This window comes from Buteo buteo, chromosome 26, assembly GCF_964188355.1.
Source record: "Buteo buteo chromosome 26, bButBut1.hap1.1, whole genome shotgun sequence".
Lineage (NCBI taxonomy): Eukaryota > Metazoa > Chordata > Aves > Accipitriformes > Accipitridae > Buteo > Buteo buteo.
The window spans coordinates 17,105,300-17,118,963 of record NC_134196.1 but is presented as its reverse complement, the minus strand read 5'-3'; the positions used below and the strand labels follow the sequence as shown (position 1 = coordinate 17,118,963).

General features: G+C 42.1%; 1 protein-coding gene across 2 annotated transcripts in view; it reads left to right on the top strand.

Annotated features, from left to right (window-relative positions):
• Positions 1–13,664, top strand: part of SRGAP1 (SLIT-ROBO Rho GTPase activating protein 1) — a 155,670-nt gene that overhangs the window by 126,231 nt on the left and 15,775 nt on the right. For both annotated transcript variants that reach the window (XM_075057739.1, XM_075057738.1), the window contains exons 15-16: positions 890–1,024; positions 11,280–11,385. In XM_075057739.1, the coding sequence (XP_074913840.1) occupies positions 890–1,024; positions 11,280–11,385 (241 nt within the window). The remainder of the gene's footprint in view (positions 1–889; positions 1,025–11,279; positions 11,386–13,664) is intronic.

Genomic DNA, 13,664 nt, shown 5'->3' with positions numbered 1-13,664 from the left:
TCCAGCAATCTCCTAATTGTGTTAACACAATACTAGTTGCCATTTTTTTTAAATCTTACATTCTCTTTCCTTGGGTCTTAGAAGCTGGTTTTTCAATTTCCAGAAAAACCTTTTGCAAATCGTCTGCTAATGAGAAAACCCTTGCAGCAATAAGTCTTGTGACTAAAAGCATGAAAAAATATGCACAGCATTTTTCTCCCTAGGATTAGTTATGTATCTTGTTAAACCTGATCTTGTCTTTGACAAGATACATGAAGCAGCTGTTTTTACAGGCTAAGTAAGCCACATCCTCCTATTCTCCAGCTTTTAAATCTGCCTTATTGTTAACTGCTTCTCCTAGGTAGTGTTATTCTGGAAGATACATACATTTTGAAGTGTTTCAGATTAAGTCTTTAAAATGACATGTAGTTCAGTCCTGGCTGAGGTTTCAGTTAGGGTATCAGTTCCTATACAGTGTTTTCACAAAATGGTTGCACATATTCCTGAATGTTTTGGTTTTTTCAGAATGAAGACTGAACTCCAATTCAAAGAGTTGTCTAACTCAATTTGCTTTATGTAAGCTCCCAAAGAATAGTCTGAGAAACCCTATTCAATTATGAACATTTGGCTTTTGTATTTTCCTAACTGTAAATCACAACATGTCCATAAATACCTAGTTGGAAGTTCAGGACCTCAGAGATCACTCTGTTATGTAATTTAAAGGAAGCTTTATTTAGGCTGCTGGTTTTAGCCTGGGATTTCTAAATCAGTGTTTATTATCTTACTTGAATGCTTGCATTGCCACCTCCCACACACTAAAAACAACAAAAAAACCCCACTCACTTCTAAAAATGTTGCATGCAAGTATGCTTCTTCATGTGTGTTACATTCACTTTATTTACTTTTTAAGGTGAAAATCCTTTGGCAGATGACCAAAGTAACCATGACATTAACTCAGTTGCTGGAGTACTGAAGCTCTATTTCCGAGGGCTGGAAAACCCTGTCTTTCCTAAGGAAAGATTTAATGATCTTATTTCTTGTATCAGTAAGTAGAAATCTCTGTTTCTTTCTCAGTAGAATTTTATTTTCATATATACAGTAGCGGCCTGAAAAAAAAGAGCTAACTTCACAGATTTTTCTGAGACAATTTGTTTGCCATCTGTAACAGTCTGGGTCAGTTATTAGTCATACTCACAGCTGTGGTTGTTCCCTTTTTCCAGTGGGATTAATGTACAGTACAACTCTTTGTTTAATAGGACAGGAAGAATATTTTTTGGTATACAAGACATAGTTAAATTTAAACGCATTATTATTATTTTCCTCCATGCACTGGGGCAGGCAGAAGGGGATGAAGTCATGACCGTGCAAACAGAGTATGTTACTTTCCACAAAGGTTTTCATGTCCCACAGCTTGGATTCGGCACTGGTGAATAAGTAACTAACTGCTCGATGTTGTGTGGTTCTGGACCTTTATTGTGCTCAGGTTAAAACCTGGACCCAACCGGCAGGAAAACCCTTCAGTATGGGAACGGAGGGGAGACGCTGAGTGTTGCTGTGGAACAGCCCAGTCTGACTTCCAACACACAAGCTGTAATGAGATGCCTTGGAGGAGTGTTGCATGGATCTGTGCACTGCTGGCGTCTGTAGCTGGACACGGAGAGGTTGTAGTAATTTAGGAAGTTCTCAGTGGATGAGTGAATTGCTCTGGCATGCACAAAACCTCTTCCAGTTCACAGATCCCTGCAGATGTTGAGGAGAGGTGAGGCCAAGCCAATCATCAGTAGTCTTACTGTTCCCTGGGGGTCCATTAGAAGTGGTCAGAGGTGCTAGCTTTGTGGAAGAATTTCCTCCCTTCAACCCTTCCTTCATAACTTGCCTGCTTCAGCCGAATGGAGAAAGAGGCAGTTTCACAGGTAACGAGGGCCAGTCCTTTGGGATATTAATTCGGGCAGGCTCTCTCCAAACTGTGTTATTTGGCAAAGGGGTCTCAGCCCAGCCATAGGACCACAGATCGATGTGTGCACAGTGGCCTGGGCTGGCCATCAGATGGGCTTTTCTGCTCCCGTCTGGGGGAACCCAGCGTGTGTGGTCTCCTTGCCATGCAGGGAGGATTGCAGTAATTCAGCCTGGAGGTTACAAATACATGGATCGCTGTGATCAGGTCTATGTGCAATATTTTGTGTTTCAGGTTTTGCGAGATTTTCTGCAGCTGGTGCTATTTACAGACTCAGTGGTATTGAGGAGTCCTGAAGGACCTCAAAACTGCAGTCTGATCCCTGATGATGAAGGGGACACTGTCTCTTTAGGAAGCATAATCTTGGTTCTGCCTGAGTTCAGCTTTAGCTAACTGCAGTGCCACAGCCCAGAAAATGTCTGCAAGTCATAGAAATTGAAATCTAAAAAGGGATCGTTTTGACTGAGTGATTTTCTGCATGACAGGGATGACGGAACTTTACCTAATAATCCTGCACTGATTTCCATAACTTCTGGATGAATTAAAGCATGTCTGCTGGAAAAATTTATTGATTTAATGGCTTCAGTTGACAGGAAATCTACCACATTCTTGGATAAGCTGTTCGAATGATTAATCACTTTCATAGTTAAACATTTGTACCAGATTTCCTTTTCAAAATTTCTGCTGTCAGATTCTGCCCATTGGATCTCATTATGACTTTACTATTTTGACTAAGCGTTAAGGAAAATATAAATGGTGGTTCTTACATGTGGAGATAGTATTGCACTCTGCTGTGTTGAAGAGCTTTAAATAGAATTGTAAAATACCAAGAGTGAGTATTCTGCTTACAGAGGTTATACAGGTGAGTGCTTAGGAGATGCAAAAATATTTTCCCAAAACAACCTTTTAAATGTGTTCCAAGAAGAGGAACCTGGATGATTTAAAAGAGTTTCTGTTCACCATTGAAGCTTCTGAAGACAGGATGGAATATTTGGAAAGAGGGGTAGAAGTTCAGTGGACTGGGTATGCGTACATGGCACGTGACCAGGCAGGCGAGATTCACCAACCTCTCAAGTGTCACTGTCTGAGAGGGATCCAGTTCAGTTATCCCAAAATGGTCTTTTGCTATTAAGAACTTCAAGAAAAATGACAATGAATACTAGATCCCTAGCATTAGGCCTTGGTTTCCTTCAGATTATTTTCTTGTGAAAGAGTTGACAATCTTTTTTTTAAATAATAGTATCATCCAGCACAGCTGAAATCAGTAACAACCAATAGCCTGGAACAAAGTCACTGCTTTTCACAGCCACATTTTAAAATGGGACAGTTATTGGGAAAGAGGTGTTGCCACCTGATCCTGGTTTAGACTGGCTGTTCTCTGAGGCTGTCATAAATCTGGATTATCATCTCTATGACAGCTTGCCAAAATGAGGTGTAATGACTGGGTAGTTCTGCTAGGTTTGACTTCTGCTATTGCTTTCACAGAAGAAAGCAGAGGATTTTCTTCCTGATAATGTGTTGTAAGAGTCCTAGAACTGTTTCTGGCAGGTTTTGGAGGAAACCAGAGGAGGATGATTTTGTTGCTTGGTTTGGTTTCCACAAGGTTATCATTAGGGGCACTCTGAAATGGCATATCAATGCCTTCCTTCAGCGGAGGGAAGAGAGGTGAGTTTGGAACATGGCAGGACAAAAGGAGTTTTCTCTTGGAGCACATTGGGGTGAGTTTACTTTGTTGTCACAGTGAGGGGTTTGAATGTGGTGTGAGAGAGAAAGAAACAGCTCTTGTGCCTTGCACCCACAGCCAGCCCCAGAACCGCACGCTGCATACAGTGGGCTGTGTGTCTGCATCTTCTGATTATCTGAGAAGCCTGAGGTGGAGTGTTTTTACAGCTGCGTACCTAGTCTATGCGTTTTGTTAAGTGGTTCACCACTTCCAAGAAATAAGATGCTTTTTTTTAAAAAAAAACAACAAAAAACAAAAACCACCAGGCATTTCAGAATATACTACCTGTCACGGTTTAGTTTAAATAGCACCTATGTGGCACATACTATCAAAAACTGTCAGTCTCAAAGACCCTTTCCATTGCTATCTTTTAACCTTAACACTTTGTATATCTTGCAAAAATGAAGACAGTCGAGGCAAGATTTTTCTCCCACTTCAGACTTTGAACCTGTCATAGTTGCATTAGTTTCTTTTTCTGTGCTCGTGTGGCCTCACATATTATGTTGGTCTTCATGTTAATGGGAGCAGGGCCAGACCTCCTTTCCTCTGTGAGAACTGTAACTTCTTTAGATTGCAGTTGATACGTAAAGTCCAGAAAGCTTTCACATTTTTAATTAAGAAGGTTTAAATACTCTGATTCATATTGCATTCACTGTCTGATAAAGAGTGAGGAAAGGAATAAACATTAAGTTGTTTTCAAATAGTTTTTCAAGATAAATGCCAGTATGGTTTTTTTAATCTTGGCAGAAATTGTTATAAAAGGGGGGAGGGAGAAAGCAAATTCATAAAGTTAGCTTTCACATAAAACTGTAAAAGGGCAGACTGTCACACATTTTATATGGAAATGTAATGTTGCCAGTGAAAAACCCCTTGAAACTGAAGTACTTAGTTATGGATGTCAAGCATAATTGAGGTTACAGCTGCAAAATGAACCTTTCCTCAGTACAACCACTGAGGAATTCCTTTGAATTTATGCATATGTTTCCAAATGAAATAAAGCATTGTGTTTTAATGCTTTCCCTTTTGCAAATACAGGGGAAACAGTGCAAAATGACTGTGACTTGTAGGGCAATTTGTATTAATTAGACTCATGAGAACAACGTTATTCTGTTTAGGCTTATGAACTATATTAGATAAAATTTGGGCCAAATCATGACTTCTCCAGAGCAAGCATGAAAGGTAGGACAGAACGTAAAGAATCCATCTGATTATGGGCCATAAGTCCGCATTCTCAGCGAAAAGAGTGGCTACTATTGCTCCCAGCAGCACTCCACAATCCAGAGGGTAAAATAAGGTGGGGGGGGAGGGAGGAGAGTTGCACTACACTTCTGCCCCTTTGTAAAAACAGGTTGGGCCAAATGCAAGCAAAATACTTGTGACAGGAGTGAGATGGAGGCAGAAGGTACTGAAGCTGTGCTTAGGGCTGGTCATAATTCACCTTCACTGCCAGGAGACTGCAGTTCCTCTCCTGGTATGGGTTCTTATACATGTGAATTCCCGTTCACTTTTGCGTACATAGCTGTGCAATGCAGCTGCAAACACATCTCTGCTACCCAGACTGCTTATCTTCTGCTCAGGTCATTATAATTCCTCACGATTTCATCTCCCTTGCCTTAAATTTGATATACTAAGATGCCAGGATGGATGAAAACTTACGTCTTTTTTTTTCCTTCTGATTTTCATCATTTCAATCCCTTGCTGCCAGCAGTGCCCATTTACCTAAAGGCATAAATGTTATGAAAGGAAATTATTTTATTGCTTTTCCACACTATTGCCCATTACTTAAAAAGTAAAAAAACTATATTCTGAATTGTCAACTCTTCCTGAAGAAGTTTCAACAAAATGACAACTGTTTCCTTCTCTAAGTGACAGTAGAGACCATTGTGTTTGTCCTCGTGTAATGCCTTCTTAAATAGATCTGAAACACTTGTAAGTAGCATTGCTCAGTTGATATATACATATCTTTGAGTTGGATTGGACTCATCTACTAAAGTAGAGAGAGGCACAAATTGTTAACTTCAGCACTAACACATATTCATGTAGATTACTTGTCAGCTGCAAATTGACCATAAAAATTACATCTGCAAGTGTAACTCATTATAAAATATGCATTAGGCATTCACGCTGTTACTAGTAGGCGCTACACCCCGTGGAAGTAGCGAGTGACCCCCACATAGAGATACCACATTGGATTTTATCCTTCAAAACAGTGGTCCTAAAGGAGAGAGAGATAACCTTACATTACCATTGTTTGCTTTCTTCTTCCTCTTTAGTGCTGCTCTTGCCTTCGAAATATGCTTAGATTGCACAGCACTTGCTGTTAGTGTAGCACAATTCATTCATTGCTGACACCAGGCTTCTCTTTCCACATGTTCTGATCAATAATATCTTCCCCTTGCCAAAAGTTTGCGATTCTTTTGTTGCTACTGAGATTGGCCCGTGGCAGTTGTCTGTTAACAGCGGGTGGTAGAACATACACAACCCAGAACTCATGTTTCTGAGCTCTGACTGTTCCCAGGCTGAATCTTCTCCTCGTTGGATAACGATGTCTCATCACCAGTGCAGGAGAGGCCATGTGTAGAACCAAGACCAGGAAAAGTACAGTGCTTTTGTAGCATTTTTAACTAAACCAGAGTGATAAAGGCATGTAGCTGTCCAGTTGGCCCAGAATATTTCAGAACCACCAACAATTGCTCTCTTGCAGAAGTCTTTTGTTCTCCATCACCAAAGCAGTGCATTTATATATTTGAATATTTATTGCCTTTTACATGCTCCACTACTTCAAGATTAGTGCTTAATTAAACTTCAGTTTACATTTTCTTAATGTTATTTAGGGTGAATGTATCCCTTCTTCATTTGTCTTCATTTATAATTTAGTTTTATTTTATTTGTATTTGGGGGCTTGTGTTAGTAATTGTGTTTTCTCCCCTCTCGGGTTTCCTTTACTCTTCTGAGGCAGATTGTTCTCTTTTGATCTGTTTTACTTTAGTCTGCCTTTGCAAAAACCTCATCGTGAGTCACCAGGTGTTTAAAATGTGTTATTTTTTGTGGAAGAGAAAAGTGGACATTCATTGATTCTGTATGTCTCTGCAGTAAGCAAAGGTGATGCCACCCCTCCAGAACAGGTTCCAGTGTTCTCAGAGGCTGAAGACAACACCTTTTAAGGCTTGAGTAGCTAGGATTTATGCCTATCTCATACTGTCAAGAACTGGTCCTTAGCCTGACAAAGAGGCAGCTAGCCGATAAGTAATTCTTTCATTTATGCAATGACATTAGTCTCATCTGGATTCATTCATCCAGTTCAAGGACAAGGAGTGTTTGCAGAGGAAGTCCATGGGAGGTGAATAGATAAATCTTTTCCAAGAGCAATGCAAGATTGCACCTTAACAGATTTTCTTCTGGAGGTTGTGATCTGCCTCATTATGAACAGGTTGGACAGACATCTCTCAGAGGTGATTAAGGTGAAGTCAAAGGGTGAGAATGTAGACTTAAACGACCTCTGAAGAGTCCTCCAAGCTCTCTGTTTTTCATTTTTTGTAGTAGCTGGTGGAGACTCCTTAGATCCCAAACACCTCTGATGCTTAGATGCCTAGATAATTTTATGGATACACAGAAAACCAAGCTCCTTATATTATTAGGGTGCTTTGCTCCATTATTGTCTGATAAAAATACATTAATAGTTCTGGGCACAGGTGCCCAGCTCTTCCGCAGAGTGCTATAGTCATGAAGCCCCAGAAGCTGGCCTCTTCCCCTTCTCTTGTTTCACCCCACAAATGTCTCCTGTGCTCTGGGCTGCACTGCAGCTCCACTTCGACAGGAGCACAGTGTTCCCATGCCAAACACCTTCACGTCTGTCTGGCAGGAAACTCTCCTGCTTGTGGGTTTGACCCCTGTGGCTGAGACGGGTCTGGAAGGCAGGTGTGTCAGACCAGAGCTCCAAAAGTTTTGCTCTGCTCTGAGAACTGGGAACTAGAAAATAATTACCATTTCTATTTGTGGTATTTACCTGATGGTAGTCTTGATTTGTGGTTGATATTCATGTGTCCTTCACATAGATCTCCCTTCCCTCCCTTGCTCCACAGTCAGAAAAAAACACGTTACTTCTCAGTGTGCTTGGCCTTGCCAGAGGCTTGTCCTGTTGCTAGTGTTTGGGAATGTGAGTCTCATCATATCATTAGAGTAATGAACCAGTTTTCAAATCCCCTGATTTCTATTTCTGCTTGGCAGCTAATTGCATTATTAGGACAAGTCATGTAATATCAGCACTTCAGTTTTCTTAGCTGAGAAATGGGTATTACTTCACCCGGTGCTGAGGTAGGGCTAATTACACTTCTTGAAAATCAGAGTAATGAAAAGAGGGCCTCCAACAGAAGTGCTGTGAGAGGGGAGACAAAGACAGGTTTCTGCAGCGTTGGGATTGCCAGTGGTTCCTTACAGCAACCAGCTTGTAGCTTGGATGGCCGTTCTGCCCCGAGGCTCTCTTCAGCAAAGCCAGTGGAGGCAAAGCAATGCTTTCTCCTCACTCTGCATGGGAAGCAGCAGACCTGCAAATTCTTTCTGCCGGATGCAGAAAGATCACGCTGTATTCATTCCTTCTTTCCTACATACCCAAACACTCACACAGTGCACACACACAAGCAACTATGAAATTTGGCTCCTCATTTAAAAGCAGCACACAAATACATAACATTATTACCTATCTCCTTTAAACCAAATCAGTGCTGAGAAAGAAAAACAACCCTTTTGAAATAACGTGGAAAGCACATGAATTTACTACTTGTCAGTGGTTTGGATTTTCAATAAAGGGGCTTTCATGGAAACTAGGACTGGGTTACCAGGAAGGTACTGGAAATACACACACCTCATTCCAGCATGTATAGCTCATAACTGCTTCAGTATAGAGGTGACCTGCTAGTACTTAGTACTGATCATGCTCCCAGTAGGGCAGCTGGAATAGCTCAACACATGGCCATACAGCCAAACTCTCTGTACCTACTCTGCTCTGTCCATGCTGCCTGCTGGGACCGGTTCCAGGCTCATGCGTCCTGTGAACCATGTCTAGGAACTGCTTGGAAGAGTTGTAGTTGGCACAGACCACAAGCACATTGGAGAGCGTGACAACTACTGTGTGGTAGCTGCCTGCTGGTGTTCAAGGCTGTGCCCCATCCTGGTTTAGCTCACACGTTTAGACAGAACTGCTGGAAGGAGCCACTGGACCCGCCTGGGAACCCGGCCAGTGCATTTCTCAGGTCTGATTTGAGTTCAACGATGACTGAACCTGGTCCTGGGCCAGTCTCCAGAACTGGCTGGAAGAGGCAGGTCTGCAGCACAAGGCGTTAGCCAGGAAAGGCTGTAACACAGAACGTAGGTCCCGGTGCTGCATCACAGCTTCCCTCCAGCCTCCCACATCCAGCACACGGGGCGGAAAGGCTGGGATGGAGCCGTGCCACAGCACCGCACCGCAGTGCTGCTGGGGCAGGGGTGTCGAAAGATGTAACCCAAGCACCTTTGGGCCTTCCTCCCTCAGCCCCTCTCCGTGAAACATCCACCTGCACACACACACACAGGCTCAACTCCCCCCAGACCTACAACTCTGTGTGCAGAGACTCACAGGCGGACTTGTCGGGGGGGACGTCGGCTGACCTGGGGACCTGCAAGGCACCCTAACTGTAACAGCAGCTGCTTTTGGTGGAGGAACGGGAACTGGAGATACGGGCAGGCTCCTTCCACTGGGAGCGGCTTTGTTGAGGCAGGTGGAGAAGGGCCTTGCACTAAAACTGGTGTCTGTGGGCTGTGCGGAACAGCAGCGTAGAAGTGAGGGTACGTACATCGGTGTCTCCAAGATGTGTGCACTGGAAAAGGAGAGGAGAACTGTGGTTGCTCTGCAGATCCTCGCTGTGCTAGCAGCTCCCAGGCTTAGCATGTCCCTGCCATGGACTCTGGTTCTTAACCAGTAACCAGAAATACTTCTTGATTCATGCAGTCCACATTTAACAGAAACATAAAAATAAATTTCAAGTCCCATACTGCACTTGTGAAAGTGTAATGGCTTGAACTGATTTTCAGCTTGAGTTTGGGTTCAGTGTGATTCATTAGGTTATAAATTATACAACTTGTCAGCAGTCCTTTTCCTCACCAGCTCTGCGGCAGCTCACCGGGGACACTGCTCTAGCCTTCAGCTGCTCTGCTAGGGAATAGGTTTTTACCTCCTGCAGGAGTTTCGCTTTGCTACTCCTGCAGTAGATACCATCATCCAAATGGACTTCCTTCATGCAAGTGGCGGTGGGCTGTTCTTCTGCAGAAACTTTCAAGGAGACAAGTGTCACCCCATCCCAGAGTCTTCTGTTCCCCAGCATGCTAGTGGTGCTGAGCCAGTGGCATCTCCTGTAAATGCAGATGTAGGAACAAGTTTTCCCCTGCAGTTTACTACACTGGCATTTCCTGATGAACTATAGCACTTCTGCGTGGTAAACAGAAGTCTCGCTGCTGACATGCTCTGCTTATGCTTAGTTCTTGGTACCAAAATACGAATTGCTAGACACCAGTTTTCTTCTAGGAAACATGTCAACACACATTTTGCACCTACAAATAAATGCTGATTGGTAGAAATAGCCATACCAAAGAGCACAAATAAACACCAGGAACTCTGTTTACAGTTAGCACGTTTTTATGTAAGCAATTATTTTAAATGTATGCTCTTAAATATCACATTTTGTGGTACAAATGGCTTTTCAGCTATTGGAATCAGCTCCAGTTTCTCATTTCCAAATTTTTGAATATCCATTCCAGTGCCACTGGCCAGTATTTCTCATGTAGTCTGCTAAGATTTCCCCTTGATGTTGTTAATTGCAACATTCTTTCTTGGCTGATATAAAAAGCATTTTAAGTTGTTTGTAACAGTGTCATTTACACAGAAAACACATTGAGTAAAAAATTGAGGTATTACTTATTTTGAAAAAAAAAGTATGCTTTTATCCCATCACTAGCCCACTTGCAGCCACATAATCTTTCTGACCAACACAGAAGACAATGCATCCTTGTTATAAGACATTAGGAACTGATGCTTTTATTAAGCTGACCTTGTTTTCCCCGCTTCAGAAGAATTTTGGTGGACTGCTACATGTGATCTTTGTGTTTGTTGCTTACACACCCTAAAACATAAGGCCTTTCTACCACTTTGCCATTAAGAGAGTTATAGCCGGACATTTGATTAAGAAAACTGATTAGAGAAGCTTGGTGATTGGAATATTATATCTGACATGAACATTCAAATAAAGAGAATTAATCTGTATTTGAAACTGATGGCAAACATCTCTTCTTGGTTCCCTTAGGTTATTTATGTACTGATATTGTGGTTTTGTGAGCTGTCTAGCTCAGCAAATGGCCAGGGTTTGACTTAGGCAGATTTATGATTTCTTATATTTAAACATGTTACTTTTAAACTATGTGGTTTTAATGAGAGGGAGAAGGACTTTTAGATATTATTTTTCTAATAGGCCAAAATGTGAAGATACTGGCTGGGGACATGTGATGGTAGAGTCAAAGTAAATTGAGTAAACTGACTGAGTGGTATTTTAGACCGTCATAGGAAAGGGAATTTAAAATTTTTTCTTCTGTTTGCAGGAATAGACAATCTCTATGAGAGGGCTCTTCACATCCGCAAACTCCTCCTTACTTTGCCCAGGTCGGTCCTTATAGTGATGAGATACCTCTTTGCCTTCCTCAACCAGTAAGTGCTTTATAATTCTCTGAGGTACTGTACCTTTATCTGCCTTCCTCTGCTGGTATTGAAGTTCTGTGGGTTTACTCATACTCTGTGTAGAATTTGCATTTGAGCTCCATTTAACACAAAAGATGATCTTCTAATTGGCAATGGAAATAGCAGGAAAACACCAGTTTTCATTCAAATTAAAATTCCGTTTGTCCAAAACTGAGCAAGGTTGTAATAAGACAGATTAAAGTGTTGTCTGAAGTGGGGAGTGCAGGCTACAGCATTAAAGCTGATAACAAAATAAGCTGATAAGAAAAATAACAACTACAAACTCTAACTACATTAAAAATAGTTTACATAATTTAAAAGCAGAATTTTTTTTTCCTTATCTCAAGCTGATTTTAATCTCCTGGTGGGAAAAATAAGCAGTATATTCAAGCAGCACAGGCACTACAAGCTACCTGTTTGATGCTAGGCACTGCCAGGGTGAGACTTTATATTGTTGCTTCTATTTTTTGGTAATAGGGCTACCAGTATAGAGAGCATACATCCCCTGTGTATGCTTTGATATAAAGTAGCTTGGTTCTCACATTGCAAAACACAGGCAGCTGCTGGAAGGAGGGTTGTGTGAGAAATGGAAAGTGGTGTTCATGTCCTCATCATCCCAGAAAAACTTCTTCATTCTCAAAGAGAAAATAAAAGACAGGTTGAGCAATTGCACTGTGTTTCTCTCTCCAGTCCTTCACAGTCCTCTGGTTTTGCTGACCCCAGTATTTTCACTGAAAATTTTGCTTCTTGTGCACTTCGCCCTGATTGAGCTTTTCTCTTTCTGCTGCCATATTGTCTGTTTCCTGTTGTATCTGTTTTCATATTGCCTTTTTCCTCTTTTTTTCCTAAATTTGCCCTCTGCTGATTCATTCTGTCTCTGTGACCTTCCCCTTCTCATTCATCCTGTCTGTTCCTATAGAAACAGGGTCCTTGCAGCCAGGTTATGTGTGCATGCCTGTATTCACAGCTGTTCCCGTTTCCTTTCTTCTAGTAATTTCTGAGCCACTTTCAAGCAATATTTAAAAGAGGGGCAGAGATATAAAGTTTTATGAAAATAACCATTCATTTGAAACATAAATTCATCCTCCAGAAGTGACACTATGTAAATGTCTCAAAGGCTTATATCACAGCTTCTCTTCTACTTAGACACACAGATGGACCGGAGCTACATGAGGTCGTACTTGTTACATGGTCATGTTAGCTGCATCAGTGCTCTCCACTCTCCACAGGAACGCAATTCAGAAAGCAGGCTAAATCCCTTACTGCCTCCAAATTGCTCCTGGTGCATCCACAGGAAAAACATTCCCAGTTTGTCTTTCTGCAAATCCAATTCTGCTTTTTATGTATGCAGTTATGCCTGCTTGGCCACATGAAGTTATCAGACCTCATGGCAGACCTCATCAGGTCTAGCCTCCTGCTCAAAGCTTCTAAAGTTAGATCAAGTTGCTCAAGGCTTTGTCCAGTCAAGAACCTCAAATGGCATAGAATCCACAGCCTCTCTGGGCGGTCAGTCCCAGTGCTTGGTCACCCTTACAGTGAAGAAGTTTTTTCCTTCTTCCAGTTGGAATATCCCTTGCTGTGACTTGTGTCTGTTGCCTCTCATCTCTTTGCTGTGCACCAGTGTCTGACTCTCTCTTGTTTATAATTTTGATAGTAGAAGACTGCAGCTAAATTCTCCAGTAGCCTTCTCTTCTAAAGACTGAACAAACCCAGTTGTCTCCAGTTTATAACCCATACGCTCCAGCTCCCCAGCCATCTCAGTAGTCCTCTTCTGGACTTGCATCAGTTTCTGTCTCTCAAAGCTAGACACAGTACCTCATGTGCAGCTTCACAAGCACCAAGTAGAAGAGGAGTATTCGATTCCCTTAACCTGCTGGCTTTGCTCTTCCTAATATAGCCACATATGCAACTAGCCTTCTTTGCAGAAGGATGCGTTGCTGAATCATGTCCAACTTCTTGTCCAAGAAGTTCTTTTCCCAATGCTTTTCCTTGGGAGCTGCTATCCAACGGTCAGCCCCAGACTGTGATAATATATGGGATTATTCCATGCCACGGGCAGGACTTTACGTTCATCCTTGTTGAACTTGATGAAACCCTCGTTCATCCATTCCTCCATCTTGTCAAGGTCCTTCTAAATGGTAACCCTGACCTCTAGAATATCTACTGCCCCAACCCAATGTGGCATCATCTGTAAGCTGGCTGACTGTGCACTCCATCCCATTGTCCAGGTCATTCATGAAGGTGTTGAA